The sequence below is a fragment of the Nannobrachium achirus genome (genome assembly GCF_963921795.1).
Source record: "Nannobrachium achirus genome assembly, chromosome: 24".
Taxonomy (NCBI): Eukaryota; Metazoa; Chordata; class Actinopteri; order Myctophiformes; family Myctophidae; genus Nannobrachium; species Nannobrachium achirus.
Window position 1 is genome coordinate 43,927,542 of NC_137831.1, and position 23,713 is coordinate 43,951,254.

The 23,713-nt window shown below is 43.2% G+C and overlaps 1 protein-coding gene across 1 annotated transcript; it reads right to left on the reverse strand.

Annotated features, from left to right (window-relative positions):
- Window positions 1-12: 12 nt before the first annotated feature.
- Window positions 13-19,045, reverse strand: LOC308280320 (protein NLRC3-like; the record flags this gene model as incomplete). The annotated part of the gene is made up of 7 exons (XM_080720582.1): window positions 13-95; window positions 384-548; window positions 5,860-5,909; window positions 10,172-10,342; window positions 16,556-16,877; window positions 16,986-18,399; window positions 19,034-19,045. The coding sequence occupies 7 exons, from the start codon at window positions 19,043-19,045 to the stop codon at window positions 13-15; spliced, it is 2,217 nt and encodes a 738-aa protein (XP_080576708.1).
- Window positions 19,046-23,713: the final 4,668 nt, after the last annotated feature.

Consider the following 23,713-nt stretch of genomic DNA (forward strand, 5'->3'; position numbering starts at 1 on the left):
CTCTCTCTCTCTCTACCACATCTTACACAGCTCTGCTGTACCATAACCACCAACATGTATCCCTGCATACAGAGGTTGTGTGAAGGTGGTGTGAACTGTATGGAGGAGGGTCATGGTGTCAGTAACACTGTAAAATGACAGAGTCCCTGCACTGTGATCCAGGTACACCCCCACTCTGCCTTCTCTGGAGGGACAACTTCCTGACACTGGAGTAACAACATTGTTGTGTGTGAACGTGTACCTTCCATCATAGCACTGTAAACACCATGACTTGCTATTGTCTCCAAACGATGACTCATCACCCTGTCTGTTGATGTCTTTATAACAGACTGCTATACGGACCATCAATCCACTCCATTCCACTTCCCAGTAGGACCTCCCACCTTCACACAGACTCTCTTTACTCAACACCTGCCGCTCAGAGGTGAATCTCTGTGGATGATCAGGGTAACCTTGTTGTTGTTGTGTTAAAGTCACCTTCCTGTCCTCCTCTGACAGGGAGAGGTAGTTGTGCGCTGTGTTCACATCCAGTGAGAGTGAACAGGAATCTGTGAGAAAACACATGACAAAACATCACAACTAATTAAAACCTCATCAATATTATTATTGTTGTTTAAAGAGTTTACAGTTTTATTGTCACCGTTGCGGGGGGGGGGCATTGCTTCATCCATTAACCCATTGAGGAGAGGAGAGGAGAGGAGAGGAGAGGAGAGGAGAGGAGAGGAGAGGAGAGGAGAGGAGAGGGGGTGGGGGGAGGGGAATATATACCTGTACTACCGTGTGTGTGTGTGTGTGTGTGTGTGTGTGTGTGTGTGTGTGTGTGTGTGTGTGTGTGTGTGTGTGTGTGTGTGTGTGTGTGTATTTACATCACTTGAGGGGACATTACATAGACTTCCATTCATTTTTATGCAAGTCCTGTGGCCTTACCCTAACCTCTATCCCTAAACCTAACCCCTAAACCTAACCCCTAACCTTAACCCCTAACCCTAACCCTAACCCTATAACCCTAACCCTAACCTCTATCCCTATCCCTAAACCTAACCCCTAACCCGAACCCTAACCCTAACCCTAAACCTAACCCCTAACCCTAAAACCCTATAACCCTATAACCCTATACCCTAACCCTATAACCCTATTCCCTAACCCTATAACCCTATAACCCCAACCCTATAACCCTATAACCCTATAACCCCAACCCTATAACCCTATAACCCCAACCCTATAACCCTATAACCCTATAACCCCAACCCTATAACCCTATAACCCTATAACCCCATAACCCCAACCCTATAACCCTATAACCCTAACCCTAACCCTATAACCATAACCCTATAACCTAACCCTAACCCTATAACCCTAACCCTATAACCTAACCCTAACCCTATAACCCTAACCCTATAACCCTATAACCCTAACCCTATACCCCTATAACCCTATAACCCTAACCCTATACCCATATAACCCTATACCCCTATAACCCTATAACCCTAACCCTATACCCCTATAACCCTATAACCCTAACCCTATAACCCTATAACCCTATAACCCTATACCCTAACCCTATAATAACCCTATAACCCTATAACCCTATACCCTAACCCTATAACCCTATAACCCTATAACCCTATAACCCTATACCCTAACCCTAAAACCCTATTCCCTAACCCTATAACCCTATAACCCCAACCCTATAACCCTATAACCCTATAACCCCAACCCTATAACCCTATAACCCCAACCCTATAACCCTATAACCCTATAACCCCAACCCTATAACCCTATAACCCCATAACCCCAACCCTATAACCCTATAACCCTATAACCCTATAACCCTATAACCCTAACCCTAACCCTAACCCTATAACCATAACCCTATAACCTAACCCTAACCCTATAACCCTATAACCTAACCCTAACCCTATAACCCTAACCCTATAACCCTATAACCCTAACCCTATAACCATAACCCTATAACCCTAACCCTAACCCCATAACCCTATAACCCTATAACCCTATAACCCTAACCCTATAACCCTATAACCCTATAACCCTAACCCTATAACCATAACCCTATAACCCTAACCCTAACCCCATAACCCTATAACCCTATAACCCTATAACCCTAACCCTAACCCTATAACCCTATAACCCTAACCCTATAACCATAACCCTATAACCCTATAACCATAACCCTATAACCCTAACCCTAACCCTAATCACAACCATAACCATAACCATAACCATAACCATAACCATAACCATAACCATAACCATAACCCTATGAGTGTGTGTGTGTGTGTGTGTGTGTGTGTGTGTGTGTGTGTGTGTGTGTGTGTGTGTGTGTGTGTGTGTGTGTGTGTGTGTGTGTGTGTTTAAGGCAGAAAAAAATCGTAAACAGAAAACAGGAAAGATACCTCTTAGGAGTGGACAAACCCAAGGCTAGAACCATGTATCTTTTACCAAAAATACATAAAGATCCAGCCAGTTGGACAATTCCCTACGAAATTCCAACAGGGCGTCCGATTATCTCAGACTGCGGATCTGAGACTTACGGTACGGCTGAATTCATAGAATATCACCTTAACCCCTTATCCATAAGACACAAGAGCTATATTAAGGATTCTTATCATTTTGTGGAAATAATAAAGAACATTGTCATTCCAAAGAATGCGATATTATTTTCGATAGATATTGACAGTCTATACACAAAAATTGACACAAACGCAGGGCTACAAGCCATCAAGGACATATTGCGGAAATACCCGGACAGAAGGCGACCAGACAAAGAGCATGGAAAAAAAATTAACAAAAAATGATTTCCAATTTAATGGCAGGACGTTCCTCCAGATCAGTGGAACAGCCATGGGCAAACGGTTTGCCCCCTCACTGGCCAACATCTACATGGCATCCTGGGAGGAATCAGTAATGGAAAGATGTCCACTCAAACCATCACATTATTACAGATACCTGGTTGCAACACTGGATGACATATGGGGCACGTGGGAATACACCATGGAGGAATTCCAGGATTTTATTACAATCCTAAACACACATCACAGAACAATAACAGTCAGATATGTCACAGACATGACACAAATTGATTTTTTGGACATCACTACATACACGGGTAAAAATGTTGACACAACCGGAAAACTTGACCTGAAAGTATTCTTCAAAGCTACGGATACACACGCTTTATTACATAAGAGCTCGTTCCACCCACCACACTGCTTTTCAGGAATAGTCAAGTCAAAGCTACTGCGCTTTAAACGGATTTGTACCCCCCCAAAAAAAGACTTTGAAACAGCATGTAAAATTCTTTTCAAAGCCCTAAGGGAACGAGGCTACACAAGAACTTACCTAAGAAAGGCCTACAGCACCTTTGAGGAGGTCAAAATCAGAGACCAGAGACCCCTTTTAGCCTTAGTAACAACTTATTCCAGCCAAAGCATTTTGGCCAACAAACGCCTAAAAAGCTACTTTGAAAATAGGCAGAACAATCTACTACAGGATTACAAGATAATCTCAGCCTATCGCAAAAATAAAAATGTAAAGGACAACCTGGTCTGTAGTAACTTGAAACAAAGTAACAGGGCTACAAAACCAACTCCAAGTTATTTTAGCCCACAGAAACAAATTATAAATAGAGCAAACAGAAATGTAGTTGGAATTAAACAAATTATACCCTACAACACACACACAATGTGATATACCTTATCACTTGTGACATTTGCAAACTACAGTATATTGGAGAAACGGGAAACTCCATAGCATGCAGGCTTAACCAGCATCGCTATAATATTAATAACCATAAAGAAACACATTTACTGATTGTAAAACACTATTTAACACATGGGATCCAAGCCCTTAAGGTGTGTGGTCTAGAACACAACAGAAACTGGACTGTTGGAGAGAGGAAATTCCAAGAACAGGAATGGATTAGAAGACTAGATACTAGATACCCAGGAGGGCTAAATCTATAAAAGTTAAACACTCTACCTACACAATCCCTAACACAAAGGCCCCCAATGCCTTTGTGATTAAACAACAATGAGCCTACTTGGCCTTTGTCATGCCTAGGGAGTGGGTGCCACAACACACCCTAACCATAACAATGACCCAAGTGATGGACCATTATCACACCTGGTCTGGAATCCGCCTAAAACAAAGGACTTGGGGATTAACACAAACTCAAAAAATGGAGATTTGAATAAACATTACAAGCCTTGTCATACTTGAAGTAAGTGGTCCTGACTGTCATACAACAGTCAGGACTACTTAATCTCCAAGGAGACCTTTTGAAACCTATTGAAATGTAAAATGAATAGAATGAGAATTATCATGGCATTTATCGATTGCATCCACCACGGCTTCGTAACTCGCGCGGCGCTACGCCGGCCATGGCCGGCGGCCCTGGCCCGCTCTAAGGTCCGCTGGCCTTCGCGCCGCTTGCAATGTCATGGACAATAACTGTGACATCTATTATTGGTGAGAATAGGCTAAAATGTTTTGGAATCTTTCTTAGTTTCAAAGAATGGCGCGTGCAATCATTCTCTCGGGACTGGGTACATTAGGGAACCACAAACAGTGTTTCTTGATGTGACAATCCCGATTGAACTCAAAACCCTCTACCTAAACCTATAACCCTAATCATAGCCCTAACAGTCTCACACATAAAACCCACAGGACATAAACTACAAGATGACCTGTATGATTTTATGAACTAGGGGAACCAACCCAATCTAAAATTGCAACATTCTTTCTTTTTAAAAAACAAGATGGCGAAAGCACTATTCTCTATACTGCATCTTAGACATTGACTTTGCCTAGGACAATATATTGAAGTCTCACTCCCTAACCTAACCCTAACCCTGTGTGTGTGTGCGTGTGTGTGCGTGTGTGTGTGTGTGTGTGTGTGTGTGTGTGTGTGTGTGTGTGTGTGTGTGCGTGCGTGCGTGTGTGTGTGGTGACAGAATACATAACTGTGTTACAAGGTGGAGAAAGACCATGTGACCTACTGTAACATAATGATATTCTTTGGGCGTGTCATCACATCTCCATACCGTCCGAAACCCAACTTTTCTTCAGAGAGTTCCGACTTTCCTACGTGCAGCTTTCTGAACTCTAATTTTGGGTAGTGCTTTTCAGAAGTTGCTTATGACGTCATTTTCTAGTTGAAACAGACCTTTCTGAGTGTATGGACAGGCCTTTAACCACTTTCATTGTCACTTTTGTATTGCAAAATAGCCGATCTACAAGCTCACAACTTGACCCATCGAGTTGTGAGCTTGTAGATCTGGTAAATAGTTAACTATATGAGGCGTCTTACTAGTATGTACAATAACTATTAACACAATTACTGCCTTTTAATCTGAAGGGATGCTTGGTGCCTTGGTGCCGCGCCGTTTCCTCCGTATTATTTTGAAGTGCCGGAAGGGGGTTGTTTTTGTTTTTTTGGATTATCACTTGACGGGAACGATTACGTTATCTAGTCACATGACAGTGTGAGCCCAGAAGAGAATCATGGCTGCGCCCAGCCGAGTGTATTTGTGTACATTATACAGGCCATGTATAATGTACAATGTCTCTTTTGGAGTAAATGAAGTCTCATCAACCTCTTCACCAAAACATTTTCAGCGTATGTTCCTCCCAGAATAGGAATATTATTAAAACCCACATCAACTTTTGCTTCATAGAGAAGTTACATTAATTAAAGTAATTAAAGACCTATTTGTTCATTTAATTACTGATGATTATGATCATCTAATCTTCATTCACAGTAGGATGTTAATGAGTGAATGTCACATCATGCTGTTTGTGCTGCTTTGATTTCATGAATAAAACAGAATAAACACTTACACTTCCTCAGACCTCCTGGTTTCAGCCACTTCTCTCCACCATGGTCCACACTGTGGGAGGAAGAGAGACAAAGTCAGCTCTTCATAGTCTATAGCAGAGGTTCTAAAACATGTTTGTCTCAGGTCACCCTGTAAACAACTTCATCCATAACCCATTTAGACTGGGAACATATTATTACACATTATTTTGTGCTTTAACTATTGAAAAATAGCAGATATACAAGCTCACAGCGCGGCACCAGGTGCCCCGCTGCGAGCTTGTAGATCTGCTATTTTTGAAAATGTGTGCAAGTCTTTGAATATTTGAGATCCTATGTTGTTGTTTTTTTGAAAAACCTATGTTTCTATGTCAGTGGTGCTCAAACCTTTTCATGTGAAGGACCCCAAAATGTATTTGGTCACGGACCCCCATCTAAAAATATTCAGTTCCAGGGACCCCCAGAAGCAACATTTACAAATGTTCGCTTAAAAATACATACAAGATTTGCACACATTTTCACAACTTTTCAAAAACTTTAGCTATTTTTCAATAGCTAAAGTATAAAATAATGAAGGCCCCTCCACCTTGGGCCCTGGTAATTCAGTCCCACTGAGTTACATTATTTTCTCAAATACATGTGACCCTTTACAGTCTGTCAGTCAGCACAGACATGGTAGGCATCAACCATGTTGTGATGGAGTGGAGTCTCTTCACATTTAGAACCAGAATTCATATTAATGTTTAGAATTGATGAAAGGGACTCTTCAAACTGTCTAGGGCACAGAACAGTTGAAAAGCCCTGCTATACAGCATCAGAGTATGATTTCCCTCCTCTAAGCCATTGGCACTGAGTGGCAGCGTGTCTTTCCCTACCTGAGAGTCTTCAATCCCCAGCCTGGATCCTCCACTCCAGCAGAGAGATGCTCCACACAGTCTCCCAAGTGATTATAGCTCAAATCAAGCTCTTTCAGGTGGGAGGGGTTGGATCTCAGAGCTGAGACCAGAGCAGAACAGCCTTCTTCTGAGACCATACATCCTGACAACCTAAACACGCACGCACGCACGCACACACACACACACACACACACACACACACACACACACACACACACACACACACACACACACACACACACACACACACACACACACACACGTAACAGGGTTGTTATTATGTGTGAAGCCTGTCAAAATTAATTTAGTTCAAGTTTCACTTTGTCATTTCCTTTTTTGCATGAAAGGAAAATCGTACTCAGGACCAGCAATGTACAATACATAACTATCAATAAATAAACATAAAATCCTGAACTTCAGTGAATTAACTCATTAAAAGCCTCAGAAATTAACGGATTAAAATATCCAGAGTGCCCCCCCCCCCCCCCCCGGCCCCATTCACTCCTGTTATCTTATTTTGAAGGCCAGAAGTCCAACTGAGCAGCATTTAATAAAAACAGTAGTGTCCTGCATTTATCAGAAGATAACATGGCAGCATGATATACTATATTAACAGTACAGCAAGGCAGAACTGTGAAAGTGCATTTATTGTGGCTTAAAGTTCTAACATCAGTTTTGGCTTTAATGGAGTGCAGCCTCTTGCCCAATGGGAGCAGGTCAACAGTTTATGGCAGGGTGAGAGGGGTCCTCTATGAGTGTCCTCAATGGGAGCGGGTCAGTTTATGGCAGGGTGAGAGGGGTCCTCTATGAGTGTCCTCAATGGGAGCGGGTCAGTTTATGGCAGGGTGAGAGGGGTCCCCTATGAGTGTCCTCAATGGGAGCGGGTCAGTTTATGGCAGGGTGAGAGGGGTCCCCTATGAGTGTCCTCAATGGGAGCGGGTCAGTTTATGGCAGGGTGAGAGGGGTCCCCTATGAGTGTCCTCAATGGGAGCGGGTCAGTTTATGGCAGGGTGAGAGGGGTCCCCTATGAGTGTCCTCAATGGGAGCGGGTCAGTTTATGGCAGGGTGAGAGGGGTCCCCTATGAGTGTCCTCAATGGGAGCGGGTCAGTTTATGGCAGGGTGAGAGGGGTCCCCTATGAGTGTCCTCAATGGGAGCGGGTCAGTTTATGGCAGGGTGAGAGGGGTCCCCTATGAGTGTCCTCAATGGGAGCGGGTCAGTTTATGGCAGGGTGAGAGGGGTCCCCTATGAGTGTCCTCAATGGGAGCGGGTCAGTTTATGGCAGGGTGAGAGGGGTCCCCTATGAGTGTCCTCAATGGGAGCGGGTCAGTTTATAGCAGGGTGAGAGGGGTCCCCTATGAGTGTCCTCAATGGGAGCGGGTCAGTTTATGGCAGGGTGAGAGGGGTCCCCTATGAGTGTCCTCAATGGGAGCGGGTCAGTTTATGGCAGGGTGAGAGGGGTCCCCTATGAGTGTCCTCAATGGGAGCGGGTCAGTTTATGGCAGGGTGAGAGGGGTCCCCTATGAGTGTCCTCAATGGGAGCGGGTCAGTTTATGGCAGGGTGAGAGGGGTCCCCTATGAGTGTGGTTGCTATAGGCAACACACTATTGTTCTAGGTCTGAGAACTTTTATACCAGCTATATCCAATCAGATTGTAGCTGTCCCAGCAATGGGGGGCTAGGTGATTTATTTATTTTATTGTTGTTTTTGCTGGGATATGTTGGGTTTACTGAAAAATGTTGGTTTTAGCTGAAATTATGTATTTTCATGGGTGACTTGGTGTTGAGGCCATCTGGTGTCTAGTTAGTGCCATGGTATGGCACAGGTAATGGGTCACATGGTACTAATTAGGGGTATATAAAGGCCACCTGCCAAGGTTCAGGTAATCCAGAGAGAACAGAGACACACATGAGTTGTGTAGAGAGGAGCCCTGTCTCTACATGAGAAGGGTCTCTTAACCCATTTAGTGCTCCTGAAATTAACGGGTTAACATGTCCAGCGCGCCTCCCCCGGTCCCATTCACTAGCGTTGTCTTATTTTGAAGGCCAGAAGTCCATAGCGTGAACACTTCCGGTCTGACGTCATCGCGTCATTCACAGGAAGCGATCGTGTTTACGTGGTGCCATGCTGGATCAGATCCGTGCTTTCCAACATGTGCTTTATAAGCGAGCAATCTGCCTCCATCTTCGCTTCTAAAGTGTAGTTTTGAGATAATGGACATTAAAGATGAGATCCCCCGTCCACCTCAATGTTATGGGATTACTATTTTGTGCCCGTGGAGCCGTGATGATGATGAATCAGCGATGGAGATGGACTCCGGAGCTTCCGCCATTGTAACCGCCGTTACAGTAATATATTACTTTTCACGAGTATACTCGGGATCAGCACCATGTACTTTTCGAGTACTTTTCCCGAGTATTCTCGGGATTGGCACTACATTGGTTAATATAAAGATATCAGAGCCAATGAGGGTCTCACAAAAGAAAGAAGAACACAACTTAACTACTCCTAAAGTTCAGTGCAGAAGGCCACACGGTATGCCACTTTTATTGTATCTTGGTTCATTGTATCTTATTGGTTCACTGTTTGTAGAAGTTATTGTTTGGTTTTGTTCTATACATCATTACATTGCTTTTATTGTATCTGGTTATTGCATTTGTTTGAGATTATGGAACTAGTTTGAATATATGGTTGTAATTCATTATGGTTAATTATGTATTTGTATGTTCTTTTGACAGTTTTTCACGTTGTCGTTTCATGGTGCAAAAAAAGCCCTTGTACGATATCAGTTGGAGCGTCAGTTCATTCTGCCTGGAAGAAGCCTTTGGGAGCCGTTACACAGATAGAATTGGTAATGCTTTAAATGATCATCGTCAGTGCAACAACACTCCCAATTTCCCAGAATTGCACATTTCTAGTTACAATAGCTTTTATCTGGCTTTGTCTGTCTCCCTCTAATTAAATGTGAATCAATTAATCAAGGTAATCGCCACATGTATTCGGGAATACTGACCTGAGTGTCTCCAGCGTACAGTCTGGACTCCCCAGTCCAGCAGAGAGTTTTTTCACTCCTGAATCGGTCAAATCATTGTTACTGAGATCAATTTCCTTCAAACTAGAGGAGTTGGAAGTGAGAACTGATGATAACTCCTCACAGCATGTCTCTGACAGGTTACAGCCACTCAGCCTGGAGAAACATTAGTGATAAAATAATGTGTTCATTAGTGATAATAAATAAAAAAAACATTACCATGTTGTCTTTATTTTTTTTCTGTAAAAGAAACATAGCATAATGTATCCAGTATCAGACTATGCCTCCACCTAATAAAACATAAAACATAAATGAATGTTGAACATGAATAATAAACAATCAAGTTAATCTCCACATGTATCTAAACCAGGATATGAATGGTGTTCTGTACATGTTCAGGAATACTGACCTGAGTGTCTCCAGCTTACAGTCTGGACTCCCCAGTCCAGCAGAGATTTTTTTCACTCCAGAATCCGTCAAATCATTGTTACTGAGATCAATTTCCTTCAAACTAGAGGAGTTGGAGAGAACTGATGATAACTCCTCACAGCATCTCTCTGACAGGTTACAACCACTCAGCCTAGAGAAACAAAAGTTTATGGATGAAATCAATATTTGTGTTTTGTTTTAAAGACATGCAATTTGTAAATATTAATTTATATCTTATATTATATTAACAATGCTATCATTGTTCTATCATTATGTTGTCATTCCTATTCCATAAAAGTCTTTGCAAGTCTGTCAGCAAAATGAATTGTAAACGTTGCTTCTGTTTTTTTACAACTCTGTGCTTAGACACTGACTTGCACACACGTGCTCACACACACACACACACACACACACACACACACACACACACACACACACACACACACACACACACACACACACACACACACAGGCCCTCATTTATCAACGTGGTGCAGATCAAAATTTGGGTGTACACCGAAATTTAGGGGAGTCTCGACAAATTTCAACTTGACTTTGACGTTGGCGTAGGGTAGGATCAAATCTCACGTCAAGTCCAGAGGATGAATCCTACACCACTTTGTTCCATTGTAGACGTGCGGAGCAGCATTGTGTAACTATTTGACAGGCAATGGACACATGTATCCACTCGAAAATGTATATCCAACACAATAATAAATAATCCTGTGAAAATATAACATTTTATAAAAGTAAATTATAGCCAGCTACATCATGGACATGCACGCCGATTTTATTTCCAAGTTACAATGACAAGCAATCAAAATCTAGCAACATGGAAGCAATCTACTGTTAAGTGCTTTAACAGTCTATATTTTAAGATTGCAGACCTGGCTCAGAACAACTAACATTATAGTCTACGAACGCATGCGAGAGCATTTTCGGGACCAGCGCGGCGCCGCTGTGATCTACCGTGAGGCGTGAGCCTCCAATTTATACAGTGACGCGAGTCGTTTTAAATATGGATAAAACCCGAAGCTCCAAATCTGGCTGTGCCCAGCCCCGCGCACGCACGCTGCGGATGATTTATTTGGGGGTCCACGGCCCAACTAGGAGAAGACCAGCCCGCGCAGGAACGGTACATGATCGCTAGTTCAAGCAGTCAAGCGTGCATTGCGCTCGTCGCCGAAATTGGGTTAAATTAATATCCAAAACGTAACCGTGGGGTCTCTCAATTTATACAGTAGATACTGTACACTATGCTGGAGTTAATGATGAAACCCGACGTGGCGAGCCTTGAGATCATGGCCATGGGGAATATGATTGCTTGTAACCAAATGAACGCTCTCTGTCTGCGCACGCACGGCACGGGTAGGCAATGGTTTAAATTAATATCCAAAAGTATTCATGGCAGTGACCAGTGACTTGTGTCATTCATGTCGGCTGCGGTGCTATAGCCTCCTTGTCAAAGATTGTACCGTTGGTTAATCCCATGTTTCCACTGTCAAAGACTGCTGTGTAAACCAAAATGCTGCTGTTCAAAGTAGCCTAGTTGCGTGTGTAGGTGTGTGCGTGCGTGCGTGCATGTGTGCGTGGTCTGTGTGGGACGCGGACATGGCTTTTCTTTGGTTGTTAGGTCGTATTCGGGTTGTTCTGGTCATAAAATCGGGGCGTTTCGAGAATAATTAAGGGCGTGTTATTTAAATTTCAGCCTGCACATTTATCAACGCTGGGATCAAATGTACGCCAGGTGTGTCTGTTTAGGAAGCATTGATAAATGCCGTGCACACGTTGCCGTACGCAAAATTTTGTGAAAAAAATAGACAATTTTTTACACTCCATTGATAAATGAGGGCCACAGTGTTTAGATTAGTCCATGTTTCACCAAGGTGATTTGGACTGGACTGTCTTGGATATGTTGAACTAGTTAAGTGTGCCTGCCATGCAACGCAATGGCAAAACACTTATTGTAATCCGCCATACTTAAAGCTATACTGTGTAAGATGCTCAACTAGTGGTCAGTAGCCCTATAGCAAACCGCGGTCGCGTTCGCGTCTTTCGCCCGTTTTTCGTACCTTCACACCCCCGCGTCTGCCTCCACAACGCCGAGAGCTATCTTTAGAGGGGTCCCTGGTTCCTGTGCGTTCAGGCATTCCGGAGAAACGGACTTCTTCACCCTGCCTGGTAGGCGAGATTAGCTTTTGAGTAAAGAGACACACGGGCGACTACAAATATGGCGACCCCACTTCAAGATGCGCTGTGATTGGCCGGTAGTGTACCATGTGTGCATGATCGGCGATGTGATTGGGCAACGTATACACAACGTATACAGATGATGCAGATTACGTCATTATGGCGCGAAAACCCGCCCCTGTCACTGCTAAGAAGAAAACATATAAAGAGAAGGCTTCAGAAGCTGAAAATAACGGAGTGGGTGTTCTAAAACTTTAGCGATTTAACAGTTAGGACAATTTTAAGATTTGTTTTATAAAAAAAGTTACATGGTACAACTTTAAGTCAGTCAGTCAGTCAGTCAGTAATGTTCTTGCAAATTTCGGCACGTAATAACTGCCGCACGATTTACACCACCGCCGCAATATATACATCAAAACGTGCGGCTCGGCCGGGAATGGGGTGCTATTACTTTTCTTTCCGATCCGCGTTACCATTGCGACGTAATTCGCAAAAAACGACGCCAAAAAACCCCATTCACTTAGAATGGGGGAAATTTCGCCACGTAATAACTGCCGCACGATTTACGCCACCCCCACAATATATACATCAAAATGTGCGGCTCGGCCGGGAATGGTGTGCTATTACTTTTCTTTCCGATCCGCGATACGATTGCGATGTAACGCCCAAAAACCCCATTGACTTAGAATGGGGGACTCCGAAAAAAACCCAGAAACTTTGGCGCCACATAACTCTGCCATACTTTTGCCTAGCAACGTGATTTAAACTTTAAAATGCACACACAACTTTGGTCTTTTTCCAGCCAATAGGGATGAGCTGTAATTGAAGCCCCGCCCCCTCTATAACAGGAAGTGCCCTTTGCCAAACAGGAAGTGCCTCTACATCTCATGAACCGTTTATCGTACAGAGTTGTGGCTGGTATCATATAGTCTCGCGTGGCCAGACTGTTGCCTCCGCGATTTGGTCAAATGCTCCCAGCATACAGTCTGGCAGACGGAAATAGAAACGATGAGTGCGAGATGAAGCGGAAGTGAAGCCCCCACGTCACTTCCGCTTCAGTCTCACATCACATATATTTATCATTATATAAATAAAAATCATATAAGCATGTTTAGCTTGCTGCTTAGCAGAAATGACATTTTAAAATATATTGTTTTGAACGTTAATGCCCGTTTTCGATAGACGCCGTTCGGGAGCTGCTGTTCCAGACTCTATATAGCATTCAGAGATTGTGGAATAGTTGTCTGACTACGCGAGACTAGGTATCATATGACTTGATTAAGAGTCCTTAACCTTAATTGACGCTTCCTTCGCCAAACAGGAAGTGCCCTTCACCAAACAGGAAGTGCCTCTATAACTCATGAACCGTTTGTCGTACAGACTCGCGGCTGGTGTCATAATTTTTTTTTTCTCAAAAACTTTTTTTTTCTCAATTTTTTTTTTTTCAACTTTTTTTTTCTCAAAACATTTTTTTTCTATAATTTTTTTTTCTCAAAACATTTTTTTTCTCAAAAAAACATTTTTTTTCTCAAAAAAATTTTTTTTCTCAAAAAAATGTTTTTTTCTCAAAAAAATGTTTTTTTTCTCACAAAACAATTTTTTCTCAAAAAACTGTTGTTAAAGTGCGACCTGTGATAACGGCCAAAAATGCGCCAAAACGCCATGTTTTTTTTTTCTCAATTTTTTTTTTTTTCTCTCAACTTTTTTTTTCTCAAAAAACTTTTTTTTCTCAAAAAACTTTTTTTTCTCAAAAAATGTTTTTTTCTCAAAAAAATGTTTTTTTTCTCACAAAACAATTTTTTCTCAAAAAACTGTTGTTAAAGTGCGACCTGTGATAACGGCCAAAAATGCGCCAAAACGCCACTAATTAGTCGAAATGGCTGACTTCCTGTTTGGTTTCTGATTGGCTGCTGGCCTTGTGACGTGGGTAGAGCTGCGAGGGCCCGGTCATCGCTGCTTGCAGCTTTAATTCATTAATCGTCCATGACCTTAATTGGGGCCTATTTCGCCAAACAGGAAGTGCCCCTCACCAAACAGGAAGTGACCCTTTACCTCGTGAACCGTTTGTCGTACAGACGCGTGGATGGCATAAAAATAACTTGATTAAGAGTCCTTAACCTTAATTGGGGCCTATTTCGCCAAACAGGAAGTGCCCCTCACCAAACAGGAAGTGACCCTTGATCTCGTGAACCATTTGTCGTACAGATGCGCGGGTTGCGTCAAATGACAAGAATAAGAGTCCTTAACCTTAATTGGGGCCTATTTTGCCAAACAGGAAGTGCCCCTCGCCAAACAGGAAGTCACCCTATATCTCATGAATTGTTTGTCGTACAGACGCGTGGGTGGCATCAAATGACTTGATTAAGAGTCCTTAACCTTAATTGGGGCCTATTTCGCCAAACAGGAAGTGCCCCTCACCAAACAGGAAGTGACCCTTTATCTCGTGATCCGTTTGTCGTACAGACATGTGGGTGGTGTCATATGAAGAACCATAATGTTAAAGCTTATGCAAAAAATGCTAATGTTAAAAAATGTAACGCTAATGCTAACACCAACCGCTACACAAGGTTGCACAGACTTAGCGAGCTGCAGGCACACTTAAATTTCTTGTAAATTTTCTTTTCTAGTTTAAGACTTCTGCTGATTTTTACAGCAAGTGCGAGATCATTTAGCGACCTACAACCGGGTCGCAACGTGGTCGGTAGTTTTCAGCGACCGGGTCGCTAAATCAAGCAACCGGGTCGCTAAATCTACCGACCTGCCTGCAGTTTTAGGTCGGTAGATTTAGCGACCCGGTTGGTAGATCTAGCGACCCGGTCGGAAGATTTTGCGCCCCGGTCGGTCGATTTAGCGACCCAGTCGGTCGCTTTAGCGGCACGGTCGGTGATTTAGCGACCCGGTTGGGAGGTTGCGTCGGCAGGTTAGTTACTGAGGTAAGGTTACTGAGGTTAAGTTTAGGGTTAGGGTTAGGGTTAGGGTTAGGTTTAGGGTTAGGGTTAGTGTTAGGGGTTAGGGTTAGGAGCCAGTAGCCCGGTCGGTGGAAAAGCGACCCCGGTCGGTGGATTTACCTACCCGGTCGGTGGTTTTAGCGCCCCGGTCGGTGGAATTAGCGACCCGGTCGATGGATTTAGCGTCCCGGTCGGTGGCTTTAGCGTCCCGGTCGGTCGATTTAGCGACCCGGTCGATGGATTTCGCGTCCCGGTCGGTGGCTTTAGCGTCCCGGTCGGTCGATTTAGCGACCCAGTCACTCGATTTAGCGGCACGGTCGGTGATTTACCGGCCAGGTCGGTAGCTTTTGCGACCCGGTCGCTGAAAACTACCGACCGCGTTGCGACCCGGTTGTAGGTCGCTAAATGATCTCGCCCTCTCTCGATTTTTATGAACTTTCTCTTAAAGTTATACCATGTAACTTTTTTTATAAAACAAATCTTAAAATTGTCCTAACTGTTAAATCGCTAAAGTTTTAGAACCCCCACTCCGTTATTTTCAGCCTCTAAAGCCTTCTCTTTATATGTTTTCTATGATCCCTGCCCGGGACCGGTTTTCGCGGAAAAATTGCGTCATCACACTACCGGCCAATCAAGGCGAGGGTTATACACTGCCGGCCAATCACAGCGCATCTTGGAGTGGGGTCGCTAGGGCGCCAGGGCGGCCATATTTGTAGTCTCCCGTGTGTCTCTATACTCGGGTGCACGTTGAAGCATGGGTGAAGGAGTGTATCTCCGGAATGGCTGAACGCACAGGAACCAGGGACCCCTCAAAAGATAGATCTCGGCGAGGTGGAGGCAGACGCGGGGGTGTGAGAAGCGGAAAACGGCCGAAAGACGCGGACGCGACCGAGGTTTGCTATAGAGCTACTGACCACAAGTTGAGCAACTTACACAGTATAGCTTTAAGCTCTCTGGGAGGTGGCAGACAGTGATTACCCTTGGCCTCTCTATTTTGGGCCTGTTATTATAAATTATAAACATGAAAACGTTTGCATTATTCAAAAAAATAGCTCAAATACAAGCTCACATCACATGTTGTGAGCTGTAGATCTGCAATTTTCACTATTTGTCATATGAGGAATGCTGAAATGCTTGAATTATCATTCCTATAACAGAACAACGATATAATATATACAGAACAATTATATAATATATTAAATGTATCCAGTTATCAGTGCACTTACACTGCTCTACTGGAGGCTTTGATCAGTGGCAGCAGCCCCAGGAGAGCCTCCTCTGAAGCTTGGTATGTCTTAAGGTCAAACACATCCAGATCCTTTCCTGATGACAGCAACATGGCAGCTATAGTTGACCACTCAGCAGGAGAGAGTTTCTGTCTGGAGAGACGTCCTGAACTCAGGGACTGTTGGATCTCCTCTACTAGAGAATGATCATTGAGCTCATTCAGACAGTGGAACAGATTGATGCTTCTCTCTAGAGAGGGACTCTCTCTGATCTTCTTCTTGATGTAATTGACTGTTTCCTGATTGGTCTGATCGCTACTTCCTGTCTCTCCCAACAGAATGATGGTCTCTGGAGATGGATTCTCATTGACTTCGACTGATTCCTGATTCTTCTTGGTGTACTTGACATTCTGATTGGTCTGTGATCTACGTCCTGTCTCTCCCAACAGTCTTTGTAAGAGACTCTGATTGGTCTCCAATGAGAGGCCCAGCAGGAAACGGAGGAACAAGTCCCAGTGTCCATCTTCACTCTGTGAGGCCATGTCTACAGCACTCTGGTAGAGGTGTTTGATCTTAGATTTGCCTCTAAATAGCTTGGACCACATGGAGGTTGACAGTAGGTTGACACCATCTTTGTTGAATGTGTGAAAGACATAAAGAGCAGCGAGAAACTCCTGAACACTCAGATGAACAAAGCAGAACACCTCTTCCTTGTACCACCCAGCCTTCACCTTTTTAAACATCTGGGTGAACACTCCTGAGTACTGTGCTGCATCTCCAATTTTAATGCCACACTCTATCAGGTCTTCTTCATAAAAGATCAGGTTGCCTTTCTTCAGCTGTTCAAAAGCCAGTTTTCCCAGAGACAGAATGGCCTTATTCCAATCCCAGTCAGCCGATGTTTGATCTTTGTCATGATACTTCACATTGGTCTGTTCAGATTGAACATCTATGAAACGGAGGTACATCTCAGTCAGTGTCTTTGGCAGTGATATTTTCACCGCTTTTTTCAACATGTTCTCCAGAACTGAAGCAATGATCGAACAGAAGACTGGGATGTGACACATGATGTGGAGGCTTCGTGATGTCTTGATGTGTGAGGTGACTGTTCTGGCCTGGTTCTCATCATCACTGAATCTGTTCATGAAGTATTGATCCTTTTGGTCATCAGTGAACCCTCTAACCTCTGTCATCCTGTCAACATAATCTCTAGGGATCCGAGTGGCTGCTGCAGGTCGTGTTGTTATCCAGATGCGAGCAGAGGGAAGCAGGTGACCACTGATAAGGTTTGCCAGTAACACATCCACTGATGTTTGCTGCGTTTCATTAGTCCAAATGTTTTTTTTCAGAAACCGTAGAGGAGACCGAAACTCATCTAGACCATCAAAGATGAACAGAACTTTAGAACTGTTGAAGCTGGAGATTCCTGCGTCCTTGATTTCACCAAAAAAGTGATGAATTAGGTCCACCAGGCTGTAATTCTTCTCTTTCATTATCAAATGCAGGTTTCTGAAAGTGAATGGAAACACAAAGTCGAAATCCTGGTTGGCTTTGTCTTCTGCCCAGTCCAGAGTGTATTTCTGAGTCAAGACTGTTTTACCGATGCCAGCCACTCCCTTTGTCATCACTGTTCTGATGTTTTCAGGTTTAAAGAGGTCTTGTAATTTGATTGGTCTGGCTGGTTTCCTGGATGCTGTTTCAATCTGTCTGACCTCATGTTCCTGATTGACCCCTCCCCCCCCTCCCTCTGTGATGTAAACCTCTGTGTAGATCTTATTCAGAAGTGTTTTTGTTCCTTCTTTTGTCCACTCCAACAAACAATCAAATTTCTCCTTCAGAATAGACTTGAGTTGTTGACATACAGGATCAGGAGTTTCTAAATGACCAAAGAACAGAGCATGTTATGGTAGGTTCTCCTCTTTAACCACTAAAGCCAACGAAAATAGGCGATCTACCAGCTCACAACTCATCACTGAGCAATGAAAAAGTGACACTATTTATTTGTTAGGAAGGAGCGAGGGAGGGAGAGATAATACATGAAAAATAATCAAAGTGAAGCAAAATAGAAAATGGCTGCTGGAACCAATGATACATTATAGTTAAATTAATAACACAATGATACACAATAGACAAGTAGTAACACAAGAGAAACATCCTGTACATACCATGTTCTGGTGGATCACTGTCTGGTGATGGAAAAACTCTTAGTAGATAGTCTATGACACACACACACACACGCACACGCACACGCGCGCGCACACACACACACACACACACACACACACACACACACACACACACACACACACACACACACACACAAACACAAACACACACACACAAAGCTACTATCAGACCCCTAGACTGTATAATACCCAGCTTCATTAATTTCTCCATCACAGCAGTATAATATACAGTACAGTAAAAGCACTTTTGGCGTGTCATCACCGTATAAATAAAGCTCTCAAACTCACTCACCTTCAGGATCATGATCACGCTTAGACTCAGGTGATGAAAACATCTTCCTTATAGGATCTGAGATGAAATTCAAACACAGTGATGACATGACATGACATGACATGACATGACATGACATGACATGACATGACATGACATGCAGTGACATTAGCTGTCCTAAGGTACCTCCACATAAAAACAATCAGTTTAAAAACATACATTTGAAGAACAAATAACAGCAACAAAAGAACTACATTAAATGTTAGATTCCATTTATGTAAACTATCATTGCGTCAGGTTGCAAGATACTATGACAAGTTCCACCGGCTGTTAGTCTGTCTGTCCGTCACGTCACACTTTTGCCCTACTCTTATCTCTGCCACCGTTGGCCCTATCGATGCCAAACTTTGCACATACACTCCTTGCATGGATGTAACTCACAACCTCCACTGATTTCTCACATGGCCATCTTCTAGAGCCACCATGAGGCCGATTTTTGCAAAACACATTTTTGGACACTATTCCTACAGATTAGAAAAACAAAGTGGTGTAGGATTATTCCAACACCACCTTTGAACTTGACGTGAGATTTGATCCTACCCTGTGCCAACGTCAAAGTCAAGTTGAAATGTTAAATGCAGACACTTGCCTAAATTCTGGCGTATGCCGAAATTTTGATCTGCTCCATGTTGATAAATGAGGGCCAGTATCTCTAAAGTCATGTCATCAACATGGATCTGTCCCATTTCCCATATTCCCTCCTGATTGGCTACGATTGCCTTCTGAAGTTTGTGTATGCAACATGACGGTCACTTAACTCCCGATTAGGGAGTCTTACTGGTTTTAAGAGGGTAAGAGGCTATAAGACATAAACATACAAGTAATACGCCGTAAGGGTGAGAAGCAATTTCCTTCAACAGACACACGCACGCACGCGCGCGCGCGCGCGCGCGCACGCACGCACGCAAGCACGCACGCACGCACGCACGCACGCACGCACGCACGCACGCACGCACGCACGCACGCACGCACGCACGCACGCACACACACACACACACACACACACACACACACACACAAGAATGTTTGTAATACAACTGTGAGAGGATGGGCACAGCTGAGTGAGGTTAGAAGAGCGAAGCCACAGCCAATCAGCGACGCGCCACAGACCCATGTGACAGAGTGTTACACCAAATGTGTAACTTACAACTTTTTGTGACCTGAATTCATGGATGGAATGGGAGGGAGGAACTGAAGTCGATGGGTAACAAAATACTGTGTATTAGTGTGATGGACTCACTGACGGACATGAGGTGGAGGTTTTGATAGTAACTGTGACCTGACGGTCGCAACAAACAATTGAGTGAATGAATTCCACATATCTCTAAAGTATGACATATTCCAGCATGTATAGATACGCCCACATACAGCACACATACTGTACAGCATAAAACATTAAATGCAGTGCAATGTCTGACCAACTGATGTTGTACGTTATTTGTAACTTAAAATCAGTAGAGAAACTTACCACGAAATTTCACCCCCAGCACCAAACCAACTGCAACGATGAGAGCAACGATAAGGCCTCCAACAATGGCTGCTGTGGGTGTAGGTTCAGGTGGAGGTCCTGAGGAGAACAAAGAGGGTTTAATCTGTTTTCAATTCAAGAATAAATAAACACATGTTCTGCATTTTGTTGTCAAATTGGTTAAATAATGGACATTATTTCAAACACATTCAATGTTAACAGTATTTCCAGAAAGCAACTGCTTAAACTGTATTTCTGGTCTAGCTGTTAGAATGAATAAGAGCTGCTTCATTAATAAGCTAAATTAATAAATTAATGTTAACCACAGAAAATTTTAACAAAACCCTGTTGCTCAGTATCATTTCAGAAAGAAGGATGATTTTAGGGTAAAAGTTCTGATTGCATTACTTATTTGCAGTGCAAATTACAATATACATTTTCTTTTTAATTTCAATGCACTTCTGTATTTTTCCAAACAATATTAATCATGAAAATAGAAGATCTACCAGCTTAAAATATGTTGCACATGTAGATCAGCCATTTTCACTATATTTGCAATCAGGCTTAAGTGGTTAATTTCTATGAATTTAATACACATCACCACAATGGAAATAAGTCCTCAGAGATTTCTGTTATCCTTTTAGCACCATTGTATAATCGTACCACGGTACTGTTTGCAAACTGTTAATAAAGTATTCAATCAATCAATCAATCAATCAATCAATCAATCAATCAATCAATCAATCAATCAATCAAATCTACCTTCCTAAATGCAGTGTAGTTAAAAAGTATTCTTTTGTCTTTGAAATGTAGTCGAGTGAAAGTCACAAGAATCCAGAAATACAAATACTCCATTAAGTACAGATATTAGGAGCATTATGTACTGTATCAGTTACTGTCCACCACCAAGTGTCTACGTTACTGTGCTTGTACCTTATACGCGCCCATGCACACACACGCACGCACGCACGTAGACAGACAGACAGACAGACAGACAGGCAGGCAGGCAGGCAGGCAGGCAGGCAGGCACACACACACACACACACACACACACATGCTGGCGTTAGCTTAGGTGATAGCTAGAAAACTACACTGCTGTGATGACTTATCACCACTGACTGTACTCTGATAGAGCCTTAACAGTGATTCAATGTGTATGATAGGTAAGGAATAAATACTGACTCCACAAGTGTTGCGCTGGGCGTCCCCCTAGCGCAACACGGTCGCCTTGGAAAACAGGGAAGTGCTGATTAGATAGAATCCATTTTCTGATACTACGTCTAAGTTCTAAATGTCGCTGTGTGTTTGTTTACATGGCCGACATGTTGGGTTACCCCCCGGCTCCACCGGGCGCGTTGAGCGTTGCGTCAACGTCAACGCTGGGAACGCTCCCGTTTTAATCAATGAAGGGTGCTCCACTGCCGACGTCAATTCGCCCCGGTTCATTTTTTGATGGCGTCCGACGCCGGCACGACGCCGTCATTTTGGTGGAGCCCTAGCCTTACAGCACAAGATTCACACAGTGCAGCCTGAGTGCAGCAGGTGCTTTGAGCCTTTGATTAGGCAGCCGTCTGTTATAGACGGGTTTCTTGTTTACAAACATTGAGACTAAATGCACAGGTGACTGTATCATGTAATCAATTCCTACCAATCCCCAAACCTGTTGTTTTGGGGAGCGCTGGTTTCATTGGCTAATTTTGGTACGGTACCTGCGCACGCATCTAGTTCTTATCAGTTTAACGTGGACCAGAAACCCGTCCATAGAGTGGAGCGGTCTGTTATCCAGAAATAACAGACCTCTGATTTCAGCGATTGACCAATCAGAATCAAGCATCCAAACGAGCCGGGTCATAAAGTAAACCTTCATGATAAAGACTGTAACAGTGATTCAACGTGTTCACATGATGTAGTAAACTACATACCTTCATGATAAAGACTGTAACAGTGATTCAATGTGTTCACATGATGTAGTAAACTACATACCTTCATGATAAAGAAGGTTGGGTTTAGGTTCACTCCGCTCCATGCTGAACTCGTTCTTCACTGCACAAGTTAATGTTTTAACTTTCCCATCTTCATCCCTGGTGACAATCAGCCGATTAGAGTTTGGTCCAGAGTCAGACACCATCCATTCCCCTTCATCTTTCTTCCAGAGATAGGTGACTGGCCCTGACTCTATGATGTTCCCACGCACAGGCAAACAGTCCACTTCACAGCTGGTGGAGTTAGAATTACAGGGTGCCATGGTGGCCACCTGTGGCTTTGGGACTTTCTCTGTTGAGGAAACAGAATAAAGACAAGTTACTGCTGATTTTGACTCCAGACTGCAGTTAAAACAAAGCACATGCTGGCTGTGTGTTATTCCTCAGGTAAGGGTTATGGCAAAGAATCTGCAGATATATTTATATTCCTTTTCTATAGAAGCAGTGATCGTTTAGTGGCATCATTAAAGGTTGTATGTTTTTATTTTTCTCAAAATCCTCACGCTGACCAGACAGGACAGGACACCGCTGTTCAAGAGGGATTCACATTTTGAACACAGCTTGCATTTAATCAACACACCCACCAGCATCAAACAATGTGATTCACTGCTGACATGTATGTGTGCTGTTATGGTTAAAGAGGCGGTGCCATAGTTTTGTACTTTTTCTGTTTTTCATCTGTCTAGGAGGTTGGCAGTACTTCATTAGACCCCCTTCTGTGGTTGTTATGAGCAATAATGTATTCTCTTTGTATTTAGGTTTTTTCATGGCGGCTGCCACCTTGTGGGTCAAAAGTGCCGGTCCAAAAACACAGATACAATTACATCAAAGAATCAACCCCTCCACTAATTACCATTCACCCTTGCCTGGTTAAAGGCCCACTTCACCTCTGGTACAACCAGATCTTATTTTATTGTTGTTACTTTGGGACACGATCAACACAATCCTGAGTTATGATGCATTTTGCATCATCATGCTGCATATGATGCAAAATGCATCACTAGTCATGCTGAAATACTAAAATATCTCAAAACACAGATTGAACACAAAAGATTACTCGGGATTGTGTTGATCGTGTCCCAAACAACAATAAAATAAGATCTGGTTGTCCCAGAGGTGAAGTGGCCCTTTAATAAACCAGACTCTATCACACACTTCGTTTTGGGAAGAGAGTCTGGAATTTCGGGGAGA